The 12939-nt window shown below is 53.4% G+C and overlaps 7 protein-coding genes across 7 annotated transcripts; 4 read left to right on the top strand and 3 right to left on the bottom strand.

The window, feature by feature from the left end:
* Positions 1-801: 801 nt before the first annotated feature.
* On the top strand, positions 802-1743 carry SCP_0501660 (methyltransferase; the record flags this gene model as incomplete). Its single annotated transcript, XM_027758231.1, has 3 exons — positions 802-1148; positions 1200-1251; positions 1306-1743. 3 exons carry the CDS (start codon positions 802-804, stop codon positions 1741-1743), a joined length of 837 nt encoding a protein of 278 aa, XP_027614032.1.
* Positions 1744-2037: 294 nt separating this feature from the next.
* SCP_0501650 (Deoxyhypusine hydroxylase) lies at positions 2038-3356 on the bottom strand (the record flags this gene model as incomplete). Its single annotated transcript, XM_027758230.1, has 6 exons — positions 2038-2109; positions 2161-2392; positions 2462-2692; positions 2747-2925; positions 2991-3124; positions 3206-3356. The coding sequence occupies 6 exons, from the start codon at positions 3354-3356 to the stop codon at positions 2038-2040; spliced, it is 999 nt and encodes a 332-aa protein (XP_027614031.1).
* A 241-nt stretch (positions 3357-3597) lies between these two features.
* SCP_0501640 (Ribosome assembly factor mrt4) lies at positions 3598-4511 on the top strand (the record flags this gene model as incomplete). The annotated part of the gene is made up of 4 exons (XM_027758229.1): positions 3598-3625; positions 3681-3837; positions 3889-3988; positions 4044-4511. 4 exons carry the CDS (start codon positions 3598-3600, stop codon positions 4509-4511), a joined length of 753 nt encoding a protein of 250 aa, XP_027614030.1.
* An 810-nt stretch (positions 4512-5321) lies between these two features.
* SCP_0501630 (hypothetical protein) lies at positions 5322-6869 on the bottom strand (the record flags this gene model as incomplete). Its single annotated transcript, XM_027758228.1, has 6 exons — positions 5322-5495; positions 5549-6220; positions 6273-6461; positions 6520-6540; positions 6591-6749; positions 6801-6869. 6 exons carry the CDS (start codon positions 6867-6869, stop codon positions 5322-5324), a joined length of 1284 nt encoding a protein of 427 aa, XP_027614029.1.
* A 1156-nt stretch (positions 6870-8025) lies between these two features.
* Positions 8026-8403, top strand: SCP_0501620 (hypothetical protein; the record flags this gene model as incomplete). Its single annotated transcript, XM_027758227.1, has 1 exon — positions 8026-8403. The coding sequence occupies one exon, from the start codon at positions 8026-8028 to the stop codon at positions 8401-8403; it is 378 nt and encodes a 125-aa protein (XP_027614028.1).
* A 311-nt stretch (positions 8404-8714) lies between these two features.
* On the bottom strand, positions 8715-9116 carry SCP_0501610 (hypothetical protein; the record flags this gene model as incomplete). Its single annotated transcript, XM_027758226.1, has 2 exons — positions 8715-8867; positions 8922-9116. The coding sequence occupies 2 exons, from the start codon at positions 9114-9116 to the stop codon at positions 8715-8717; spliced, it is 348 nt and encodes a 115-aa protein (XP_027614027.1).
* Positions 9117-9609: 493 nt separating this feature from the next.
* On the top strand, positions 9610-12031 carry SCP_0501600 (Vacuolar protein sorting-associated protein; the record flags this gene model as incomplete). Its single annotated transcript, XM_027758225.1, has 10 exons — positions 9610-9699; positions 9759-9954; positions 10003-10082; positions 10134-10361; positions 10418-10625; positions 10675-10991; positions 11046-11204; positions 11261-11499; positions 11555-11713; positions 11770-12031. 10 exons carry the CDS (start codon positions 9610-9612, stop codon positions 12029-12031), a joined length of 1938 nt encoding a protein of 645 aa, XP_027614026.1.
* Positions 12032-12939: the final 908 nt, after the last annotated feature.

Below are 12939 nucleotides of genomic sequence, written 5' to 3'. Positions count from 1 at the left end.
AATTTTACAGAGTATTCAACGAGATGAAAACTCACAATATCCGGCGCTTTGTTTTACGATGTGTGGTGGAAGAGTGAATGAGCCCCTGCAAGTAGATCTGACACCGAGATCAAGTGGCAGAACATGGGCGTCTATCTCCGCCTCTCAAGCGCCCATGACTAGATTACTATGACTGCATTGGCGGCAGCCAACGCGAATCTTCCCCTCGCGATTGAGACTCTACTGTCTATTGCCACCTGCTTTGCTTTTGCTCATTACTTCCAAGAAATATGGATGCAATTTGTCTGAATTGATTCTAGCTGTTTTCTATGCTAAGATCTCGGTTCTGTCACCTGTGCGGCGGCAAGATTCATACCCTCACCTGGATATTGAAGCTACTAGCTTCTTCGTAACCGTTCTGTTCCAACTCTCTTCAGTGGATATGGCCGCTGCCTTTTAAGCATCGTCTCTGCTGGGTGTTGAGGTGTACTGTTCATCTCATGTGATCGTGATGCCGAGGGATAGCTGCTACTTCTGCCATGCCGAATCTTCCGCGACTCACCCGCAGCTTCCGCGCCATCTCACTGACACACAGTGGCGTCAGAGGCCTCCCAAATCACGACAACCTGTGCGATCTCTTCTCGTCGCTGTCTATGTCATCTTCCCCGGGTTACCGCGCTGCGATGGCTGACCGAGATTGCTTAGAAATCCCTGAGAGTATTACCCCATGGTGGTATAAAGGGAGGAAAGATTGCGGGGACTTGCAATTGAGCATATCCACAGTTCTAAGCCTTCTCTAATCCAGCACTACTAGTACTCGCAATGGCTACCGCTGCAGTCCTCGCTCCCCACGACGTCCCGACCACGCTCAACTACTACAAAGCAATCGGCAATGAGCCTGCCTACCAGTACGTGAGCTCTCCGCCCGAGGGCAAGCCTCGAAACAACCTCGACAACGACTCGCATCCCGCTGTCATCCACGACCTGCGCGGCAAGGAGGACACCGTCTCCCTCGACACCACCGGCTTTCAGTTCGTCAACTACCCCAGTGCGGAGAAGGAGTTTGTCGACGAAGAGGCGATCACGACGAAGTACTATGCAGAGGTGGAGGATTTGTTGAAGAAGTTCACGGGCGGGAAGCGTGTCTTCATCTTTGACCACACTATCAGGTGAGTTGCCTGGTTCGATCCTCTGTGCTGCACACTGACATATTCCCCCAGGCGCAAGCCTCAGGATAACCCCGACCGGGATGGTCTGGCTCGTGGCCCAGTGGTAGGTCACCTGCTCTCTGTGATTTATACCAGTCGTCATTGACCCCGTACACAGGAACGTGTCCACATCGACCAGACGTTTCAGGCGAGCATTAATCGCGTGCACTACCACCTCGGGGACGAGGCGGAGCGCCTGCTGCAGGGCCGCGTCCGCATCATCAACGTCTGGCGGCCGATCGGAGCCCCCGTCGCGCACAAGCCGCTCGCCGTCTCGGACTGGCGCAAGCTCGACCTGAACGACCTCGTCCCCACCCGCCTTATCTACCCGCACCGCGAGGGTAGCACCTTCAGCGTGCGCTACAACCCGAACCACCGCTGGCACTACCTCTCCGGCCAGACCCCCGACGAGGTGCTGCTTATCAAGTGCTATGACTCCTTCGAGGATCGCGCCCGCCTGACGCCCCACACTGCGTTCACGGATAAGTCGAGCCCGCCGGAGGCGCCAACTCGAGAGTCGATCGAAGTGAGGGTGCTGGTGTTCGACAACGAGTAGATGTGCCCCTCCAGGTGTATGATATTCATGTCTGATATCGGCTCTATATGTAGTCCTAGTATTGCTTTGGATGTGGCTTTAGGAAATATTATGTCGACCATGTAGAGTATGGTTTACGATGTAGGTGGCGAAGCTGTGTTTCTGAAAGTGTCGCATAAAATCTACTCCATCTCAGGTGCTCTAGTGCTCAATGGAGGCTTCCCCGCTACAGCGAATCTACACCATGCAGGTGGTAGCAATCAGCATTCGTCTAAGATCATACAAATCTCACTTAAATACTGCTGCACCAAATGCTCACGCCCCAACAGTGCCCACGGCCGATCCCTCCAACCCATTCGCATACTGGAACTCGCCAGAGTTCTCATACTATCGGCACGTCAGCATCACACACAATCGCCGCATAACACAAGCACTCACCTCCCACATATCAATCGCGACCTCGCAGCTCTCGCGGACGACACGCGGCGCGTCCGTGCGCCGCATCCACTGCTTGAGGTGCGGGAGGACCTCGGGCGTCGCGATCCCGCCGAGTGCCTCCGCGGCCTCGTGCCGCACCATCTCGGACTCGTGTGGATTCTCGAGCACGGCGAGCAGGGAGGGCACCGAATGCGCCGAGAGAAGCTGGCCAAAGACGAACGCGATCTCGTGCCTGTAAGGAGGGTCATACGGATTGCAAGTGGTCAGCCACTGGCTTCAGAGGACATGACGTTAGACGCACTTGAAGAGCGCGCTGTCGTCTGAGAACCCCGCTGCGAGCGCGTCGACCGCGGCTGGAGTGCCGATGTTCCGCAGGGCGAACATGGCGCGGTATCTCTCGAACAGAGAGCGATTTTTGTCGAGCAGCGTGGCTCGCAGAGAGGCAATATTCGAATCGGATGTATTTTCTGGAGCGGCCTTGCCGGACAGAAGACGCGAACTTGGTGGGGCAGGGTCTATCGACGTGTATGTCCTCCAATGTCGGGATTAGCTTCGCACACGCGAGGGTCACGCGAGGGAGACTTACTGTTCCTCAGTGGGCCGGACGCTTGCCCAATGTTTTCGCCCTTCCTCAGAGTTGTCCCATTCAATTTTAGCTAGCGCGATCTCACAGGTCTCCCTGACGCTGCGATTTGGGTCCGACATATATTTTTTCAGGATGTTCACTGAGGAAGTCGAGGATAGCGCGCCCATCGCCTCAGCCGCCTTTGTGGATTTTTATTGGCTGAGCGGCAGTTCGCTAGAGGAGGGCAGGATGGTCACTTACGAACCTCATGTCTGACCATCGGGTCTTCCTTCTCGTCCGATAGCACAGTCTCAAGAATAGGAAGAGCAGACATGTTCTTCATCTGTCCGAGGCAATAGGCGAGCTCGTGCTTTAGCAACGTGCTGTCGTCCGAGAACCCTGCATCACGCCCGAGAAGTAAACATGTCAGGAGGTACTACTGTATTTCTCAGAAGATGTGTAACGAAATCGAAAGCACACCTTTTGAGATGATATTTACTGCCTCATCAGTCTTCAGTGCCTTCAGCGTGAACAACGCTCTAAACCTGCTATGCAGAGGTATATTACCGGTGGCGTTGAGCAGGGACGCTTCGAGAACAGATAGGTTCGATGAGGAGCTGTCGAGGACCATGGTAGTGCGGTGAGTGTTCGGAACGAAGTAGAGATCAAGTTGGACGAGGTCACGGTGGATGGACATCGACCGGAGTGAGCAAGTCTAGATTAGATTAGATCGGCAATTTTTGAGAGATAAGATCGGCTAATTCTCTCAAGGCAAATCCGTGCACGCTTGCACCTCCTGATATTTCGCCAAAATTTGTGCCTTTACGGAGAGCTATAATATACCTGTCCCCTACTTCTGAGTGTCACACGAAATGCCGAAGTCAAAAAGGTCGAAACTCGGTAAGACCTCTTTGATAAGGCGGGTTCATTGCTAACCTCTTACCACCGTAAACAGTATCGCTGACCAAGGTCGCGAAGAAGACAAGGGAGCAGAAGAACGCGCTGCTGAAAGAAGTTCAAGAAAATGCCGATAAATGGCAATACTGCTGGCTGTTCGAGGTCGGGAACATGCGCAACTCGCATCTAAAAACCGTGCGGAGATTATGGAAGGAGTGAGTCCATCGTGCACTTTCTTGTGTGTAGTCATACTGATCAGAAGGCAGCTCCGCGCGGATATTCTTTGGGAGGGGGGCCGTGATGGCCAAGGCACTCGGGACAACACCCGCGGAGGAGCACCGTGTGGGATTACACAAACTAGCGAAGGTATGCCTTGCTTGCCCTCCACCCGCTCCGAATTCACCAATGATTGCATTCCCAGCAAATAAAAGGCCAAGTGGGGCTTCTCTTTACCAATTCTCTACCCGATGAAGTCCTCGGCTGGTTTGCCGACTTCCAACAGCCCGACTTCGCGCGGTCAGGCAACCAGGCATCACGCACTGTCGTACTCCCGGCAGGACCCATCATGCAACAGCATTCCTCACCACCAGAACCCTTTCCGCACAATGAGGAGCCGCAGTTGCGCAAGCTCGGATTACGCACGAGCATGAACCGCGGCGTGCCCACGCTGGAGACCGCGCATACTGTGTGCGAGAAAGGCAAGGTATTGACGTCTGAGCAGGCGCAATTGCTGAAGCTCGTTGGCATCAAGATGGTAGTGTTCAGGGTGGGCTTGAGGGTGAGGTGGGAGTCTGCGAGTGGCGAGACGGTGCAAATAGACGGACATGAGGTTGAGGGGACTGATGGGGAAGGACACGAAGGTCCGGGGGATGATGAGATGAGTGAGTAGACCGTTATTTTGTAATTTTCGCTTTACTTCTGTTTTGCGTTGGTAGTTCCTATTCTGTGGTTCTGTGGGATCATGTTTATACTGATTGCATCCATTGAGAGGCGACGAGTGCTCGGTCTATGTTGGACAATTTTGCAGGCATCAACTTCAGTGGCGCGCTTCTCAATTTTAACATTGTCTTTGTACTCCAACCAGTGTTCTCTATCCAACCATGATCAGTGGGCGAGATCAAGGGCGGCGGTGCCCAGTGTCAGCCGCTCGAAAGCGTTCATTCACGCCGCGCACGGTGACAATACCGAAGGAGGGCGATGAGAAATCAATTCCAGATCCACCGGTGGTTACGGTGAAGACGAATGAGAGTACTTTGGTTCCTTAGTGAGTCGCTGTAGCGACGGGAGTTGAACGTTGAACATTGAGATCTAGTACGGCAGTAGTGACTAGTCTCGCAAGCCAGACGATCGTACTGTGCCGCTCCTCGGCTCCGCCTCGGAGGCTGCCGGACACCAATATGTCGGACGAAAAACCCAGCCAGCACGGAGGCTGCGGGTTTTTCGATCTCCGACATATTGGTTTTCGGCAGCCTCCGTGCGGTCAACGTCTGGAATCGAGACTAGTACGGCAGAATATTCCAAAGAGGCAAAGGAGACAAATAACGCGTACACAGAGGACGCGCAAGTGACGTCACGGTTTCCTCAAGCACCGTTTTTAAGTTAGGAACCGGAACAGTACACATGGCGGAGGAAATTAATCAATAAATCAGACACACCTCTGCAACGTACATCGAAAACATAGGTCGTACAACACCGGCAATCATCTCTTCCGTGACACTTTCGCTGTGGTACTCCGCGCGGCGGTTCCAACGCCATTATCGAGCTTCCGTTTCTTGGCAGATGGCTGAGCTGGCGCAGTGTTACGCTGGTTTCCTCTTGCTTTAGTCGTCGAACTAACAACAGGCTGGGCTACGTAACATCCAGTAGCATCATCCTGCAAATCGGATCAGCGCTGTGCATCCGAGTTAGAAATTGTACGAGACGGACTTCAGCACTCATCGCGAGCTCGTCTATATCATCATCCTCGGGCATACGCCTACGTGGACGGTGGTTTAGATGCCCTCGTACCTGATTGCTGCCGTAGTCGCTTTCTTCACCCTCGTCCTCTCCCCACGATCGTGTAACTTCCTTCCTCACGGTCTTCCTCTGTGGCCTCGTCGTCCTACTGGTAATCGGCGTCGTAGATTCCTCGGGCTCATACGCTGATCCTGAAGCGTATGACCCGTCGGATGCGAACCCCTGTTCCTCTGAGTCCTCTTCCTCCTTCACAGGAACTTCTATGACGGCACGAACGTGTCGTCGTACAATTTGCTGCCTCGGGACGAACGCTACTCCAGAGTTCCTTGTGATTGCCCGAGGAGTTGCCTTCGAAGCAGTGGAGGCGCTATCAGCAGGGGGGTTACGCTTGGACGGCTGTGTGGACATAGGATCGTGATTAGGTGGCTTGGATGGTGTAACGGCCGTCCTTGACTTGCGCGGAGCAGTGTCTGGAGGTATTCGAGGGGTAGTGCCCTTACGTGTCGAGGACGGACCGGTGGCAGTATTTGACGATGTCGACGATCGTTTCGTTGTGGTCGATGCTGTATATGGCTCTGCGAGATCTATAGAGTGTGTCTTGGGAGTAACTGGGCAGAGCGTAGCGTTGGCCTGGGTATTCCACTGGAGGTGAATCAATCCGAGACGCTATGGGAATTAAAAAACCGCAACATACCGCAAGTTGTTCCGCAACGAGTTCATCGATTCTTGAAGATAATCTGCATCGCTCTTTTTCTGCGCGGAGATATTGTTCCTTCCAGTCGAGAAGCTCCTGGCGTGATGCGTCCTCGAGGCGCGTAAGCTGCGTCTTCCATTGTTGCACTTCTGCACGTAGATGTTTAATCGTTTCAGCTTGGTGTTTGATCTGTGCGCCGGCGTATATGTACTATGCTACCAGAATCATGTGTGACCCAGATGCTCACCGTAAGTTCTGATTTGTCTACCTGAGCAGCACATTGAATATTATAATTGTGAGAAAGAGGAGTTACCTCACCGCAGCTTTCCATCCCTCAGCGCGTCGCTGCCAATCCTTCTCCCCAAGCTCGAGTGTGCGCAGCGTCTTCAGTGCGTTGTCCCGTTCCTCACGGGCTTCAGCCACTTCGGCGTCAGCGCGTTCCAGTTCCCCACGCGCCTGTTCTTCAGCAGTAGCCAACTAAAGCGCAGTTCCAGCTGTGTTTAGCAAATAAACGTAGTACAGACATACCGCGAGATTGGTTGCCTTCGATAGGGAGTTCAATGCATCGGTGAGGATGGTAGACGGCAACGGCGGCATGCTGGTTGCAGACCGCGTTCGCCAAGCGATGGAGCCTCCCCGTGTGTAAACACGCGTTAAAGAGACGTAAGCAAAAAACCTTAGAAGACTACAAATATTGAAACTCCGCACCTAACAAGGTTTATAATAGTTCTGCGGGCCGCCTTTGCGGGTGCATGTTCTTTCCGAAGGGTCGTGGCACCTACCTTCTCTCTGTTTCTCGTCTTGTATCGCAACGCCTTCTTTCTACGAGCATCTCAGCTCAGTCTGGTAAAATGTCTATACCCCGCGACGTACGTGAATTCCTGGAGGGCTACCCAGAGAACGACGACGACGCCTCCATGTCCGCGAATTTGCGCTTCTGCTCCAACAAGCTGCGCTGCCGCCCTGATAACCTCTTCGTTGACGAGATACATGACCGATAAGGCATTCTCGCGAGACTGTACTGTGAATTTGTGGTCCAACGATTGCTACCGCTAGATGGCACGGCGATTACTCGAAACTAGAACACAAACATGGTTTCATCCAATGGCTGTAAGTCCTACTGTCGCTTCCACCAATCTCTGTAGGCCCTCCAAACGATGAAGTTTCTCGTTGTGACGCGTCCGGATGCGCACGCTAAGCGTCGGCAGCACCATTTCGGAATTGTAGTGCTTGCAGCTAGCAGACGCATTTGCATGGTGACAGCGGTATGGCTACAATGGTGGAGAGATGAAGATTGTATTTGAATTCACTTGATGGTCTCATTCGCTCATCGAGTGCTATCCATTTCACGTCAGCTTTTCTATCCAAGAGTACGGAATGAACTACGAGTCACAGCCCCTCCAAGCCCACGAAATCGCATCCATGAGGGCAGATCCTGAAATAGTTGACCGTGTCTTCCGGTCGTACGAGCTGATGCTCGATTTCTACGGCGCGCAACCACGCCGAGCGTTACAGAAACCTTGTCAGTGAGTGAGAATAAATTTCGGTGTGTCAGAGATACAGCATCGCCTCTGTGCTTCACTGCAGAAGTCGACTTGTTGTGGGAATTGATTAGACAACTTCCCAGTGGTATCTGTTTCGAGAACTCCACCTCAGCCTGTAAGGAGTATCCTTTCTCCGTGCGAGCAGACTTCTTGTGCGCGGAGGTCAGAGGTCGTGCTGTCAATCTTCTGAGACTCGGCTCCGTCGAACAATGGTGACGAGCATTGGACCAGGATCATCGCACAACTACCTGCGCATCTCTCGCATCTTGAAATGCCTCTCCGAGCTCGGCCTCGAACATCTCAACGGAGGATTCCTCCTGCACGTCCTGAACGAGCAGAGTGAGCACAATCAGCTCGACACTGCCGGAATCCGCAGCAGCATGGACAGATGGTGGGCGAACTGCATTCGGAACGAGGAGGAGCGGAAGTGGATCCGGGACACCATTCAGAAGGTGTGGTCGAAGGATGGGTACGTGTTCACGCGGGAAATGTACGAACAGGCATTGGAGAGGAGGAGGGATACCGGATATCTGGGAGCTAAACGCCAAGCCGCAGAGGCGACTTCAACGACGACCGATGGAGCTTGATGCCGTGATAGATAAATATCCGCGGTTGTAGACGTAGAGGTAGAACGACCTTCAGATGTATAATGCCATGTTCACTTCAGGACATCAATTAGGGATGAGCGTCAAGAAGTTCATTCCCCTCAGGAAAGAGGGCTGCGGCCCGAGAAATATCTGCTTAAACCTTGAAACACATAACTCCGACCCACGTTCACTACAGAGGTGTGGACATAACAATGTCCATGAAGGGACTCTGGCACCGACACAACTCAGTAGGCTCTAAGACCACAGAAACACGCACTTTGTAGCACCGTAGTCGAAATCATGCCATCTCCCTAAGACAGCAGACCCAATTTGCTCGAGAGCGCAGCCTGCCTTGCGGCAAGGTACATGGGACTAACGCATTGCAACAATGCTTCTATGCTCTCAAACGTCGTACCAAAAGGTTCTGCAGCGTCGGGGTCGTCTCTCTCTGGCTCAACGCCAAGCTACGCGCAATAAATCAGCATCAACAGAAGTGAACGCATCATCGCGAGACTCACGGTGTATCCTCGTGAAGTAAGCGAGACGACCACCGTCCTCCCTTCGAGTAAGACAACGTGAGCTACAGCCTCGAAAGACGAAAAGTGGGTGATCGCCGCGTTCTTGATCCCAAACGCCTCCTGCTCCCGCAGGGCGTTCGTGAGCTCCGAATAGACGAACGGTAAAAACTCTCCATCAGGCGGGTCCGATGCCATGAAAGTGGAGCCCCCCGCCGCCAGAGACGAGAGCAGGACAGCTGCAGCTGCAGGGATGATGGCGGGTGGCGGCCGAGCTTGGACTCGAGCGCGCTCGTCTACAGCCGCCGGCAGCCCATCGACAAGTCTCTCAGATCCTTACCGCAGTCGACCACGTCTATTAATTGTTCTAGGTTCCTCGCGCTGTCGGGAATCATTGCAGTCTCAGCAAGAGCGGGCCATTACAACAGCGAATCTCTGGGAGCGATATATACCTTGAGAGGGCATAGGCTCGTTTCCAGCCTCTAGTACTACGGAAGACAGTTGTTCCTTCGTATAGAGAGGGCAAGGTATCTCGGTCGCTGAGGTATGTCACAATTCCATCTAGTCTTCACTGACCGGTCCTTGATGTTTCAAGTGCAGGAAACGTCGTTTTGTCGTCGGGGGTGCCGGGCTACACATCACAATCCAGCCACTGTTTCTGTGCCTTTGGTGACCGCTATACCTAGCCCTCATGGATGTCGTCAAAGCGGTCGAAACCTATATCACGAAGCTCGTCTCCGAGCCTTCGTCCATGAAGGTATTACTCCTGGATGCACATACAGTAAGTAAGCCATGTAGCCATGCTTAGATGCACCTTGCAACCTCAAAACTGTCTTCCAGACACCCATTGTCTCCCTCGCCTCCACACAGTCTATACTTCTTGCGCACCAGGTCTACCTCACTGACAAGATCGACAACACGAAGCGGGACCGCATGCCGCACATGAAATGCGTCTGTTTCCTCCAGGCAAGCGAGGAAAGTCTGGAGGCCCTCGAAGCTGAGCTGCGCGAGCCCAAGTACGGCGACTACTACCTCTGTCAGTACTCCTCTCCGGCATTTACACAGCCCGCTGACGCGCAGGCAGATTTCAGCAACATCCTGAGCAAGACCGCGATAGAGCGGCTTGCGGACGTGGACGAGCACGAGGTCGTGCGGGAGGTGCAGGTGATTGTGGCCCCCCTCGCTGTTCTGCGTATCGCCTGATATATACCCAAGGAATACTTTGCAGACTATGCGCCGATACTACCGTGCCTCTTCTCGCTCAACCACACGCCCACAGCCGCGCACCCGCTGTATGGGTCCTCGCCGAACGCGTGGGACCCGCGAGCGCTCGAGCGCGCCGTGCAGGGTGTGACGGCCGTACTGCTGAGCTTGAAAAAGAAGCCGGTGATCAGATACGAGAAGTCGAGCTCGATGGCGAAGAAGCTCGGTGTGGAGATCCAAGTGGGTGAGGTTTACCTATCAATGGGATCTTTACTGAGCGTCTATGGATATCCTAGCATCGTATTCAATCGGAAGCCTCCCTGTTTGATTTCAGGCTAACGCAAGTACCGCCATTACTACTCATCCTGGACCGGCGCAACGACCCTGTCACCCCACTACTCTCGCAATGGACATACCAGGCGCTCGTACACGAGCTCCTCGGTATCCAAAACGGCCGCGTCGATCTCAGCCTTGTGCCCGACATCCGACCAGAGCTGAAGGCACGTCATTCACCTTCTAGCCGCTCTCTGCAGCTGACCTGGTCTGCAGGAAGTCACACTAACAACGTCGACAGATCCATTCTTCCAGGCGCACCACCTCGCGACGTTCGGCGACCTGGGCACAGCCCTGAAGGCGTACGTGCAATCGTACCAGTCGCACTCGCTTGCGCACAACCCCGAGTCGATCAACTCGATTACCGACATGAAGCGCTTCATCGAGGAATATCCAGAGTTCCGCAAGCTCGGCGGTAATGTCAGCAAGCACGTTGCGATCGTCGGCGAGCTGAGCAGGCTCGTTGAGCGCGATAAGTTGCTGGATATCGGTGAGGTCGAGCAGGGTCTCGCCACGGGGTCTGGGGCGGATTTCAGGGTACGCAGGGCGCACACTGATGCTTTACGTTCGTTGACCCTTAAGACACTGCAGAGTGTGCAAGCACTGATCACGAACCCGGCTGTTCAACCGTGGAACAAGCTGCGTCTCGTAATCTTGTACGCGCTACGGTACCAGAAAACGCATGCCAATAACGTTGCGTTGTTGATCAACCTCATGTTGGAAAACGGTGTCCAGCGAGAAAATGCAAGAGTTCGTCTCCCTTTCTTGCTGCATATTCTGTGGCAATGTGTTGATTTACTCCGCAGCTAGTCTATGTCTTTCTGAATATTGCAGGCTCCGACCAGCGTCAAGACGATCTGTTCTCTGCGGAATCGTTGATAGCGAAGGGTCGTTCGGCGCTCAAGGGCCTCAAGGGTGTCGAAAACGTGTACATGCAGCACACGCCGCAGCTCGCGCAAACAATTGAAAATCTCACTAAGGGTCGCCTCAGAGATACAACACATCCATTCCTGGATGGAGCCGGCCCAAATGCTAGCTTGCAACGGCGAGTATTTGCTGGGTAGTTTGATGCTTTATGGGGCTGATGCACTTCTTGACAGACCACAGGATGTGATAATATTCATGGTAGGCGGGACAACCTACGAAGAGGCTCGCACCGTTGCGCTGCTCAATCAGGAGTCGGCTTCAGTGGGTGGACAGAGCAGCGCTTATGGTATGCGCCTGCTCCTCGGAGGCACATGCGTGCACAATTCGTCTAGGTGAGATGTGCCTTCTTGTTGTGCTCTATGAGTGCTCACAGTCCGACTCTTTCCAGTTTTGTGGAGATGGTGCGCTCTGCAGCTGCCTCATTCCCTGCCTCTGTGTACGAACCGCCACCGGGGTCATCGAGCACAATGCCGTCTCTCAACCTCAACCTCGGTGGTGTGAACGTCAGCTTGGGCGGACCGAGTGGTTCTGGTGTCTATAGGACAAGCTCTGAGGGCGTCAGCGTGCAGACAGAGGGCATCAGAGATGGGGTGAAGAACTTGTTTGGGAAGGTACGGCAAGGGGTAGATCGGATAGCGTCGACATCATAGCACTTGCCCGTCTCTTTTCCATTTATTCTAATATTTGCCCTTCATACCATTTAATTGGGTGCGGACGACTCTTTCTAATAAATACAGCTTAATACTCATACGATGTGTTCCGCCAACAAACCGTCAAGCCTTGGTGATATTTCAAATGTCTCGCACATGCCGCCTCATAAGGAAGGTTTTGTTGGCTGCCGATCTCATAAGTGATGTACTAAACGCCACCGTCTCCGCGAATATACTGCAAATATAACGAGTCAACATGAGCGACCGAGGTAGCCCTGACAACCTACTTTCTTCCTTTGGGCACACGGACCGTCGCTAATAATCCGTCTCACCCTTTATCATACAATGGAGGCTGGTCAGCCTCTCGACCAATATCCCAAACCCCGCTCTGTCGTCACAGACGAGAGCAGCACGATCAGGAAGGCCTACTATACAGTAGAAAAGCTACAGGTGACAGACCATGATATACATGACGAGTACTTGAGAGACCCTGAGGTACGTTCCGGTTATTCGTGCACTGTTTGGGATGCGCCTAATGGAGAGCTGGCCTTGAACCTCAGCCAGACGGCCACCACGGTGCCGAAAACTGAGGGCAAGACTCGCCTCGTCTGAAGGAAGGGGTTCGGGAGGAGGTGGATCCCAAACAGGAGGGTGTCCCCGGAGACCAGGCGACAGGGAAGGTCACAAAAGAGACAGTGCAGAGTGAATTCAAGTTGTTGAACGAGAATTCTTTACATGCGTGATTAGGCGAAGTATATTTTAGGGACTGAGAGATGAAGATACCAGAGCAGATCTAAAGTCACTTAGTTGTACCGTCAACGAGACTGCATGTGTGCGGGGATTCAAAGGAGAAAAGGCTTACGCAATTCAATGCAATAGCCTAGTGGTACAGACATAGTACGCAGGTA

Source organism: Sparassis crispa (genome assembly GCF_003851025.1).
Source record: "Sparassis crispa DNA, contig_000004F, whole genome shotgun sequence".
NCBI lineage: Eukaryota > Fungi > Basidiomycota > Agaricomycetes > Polyporales > Sparassidaceae > Sparassis > Sparassis crispa.
This window is presented reverse-complemented; position numbering and strand designations above follow the sequence as displayed.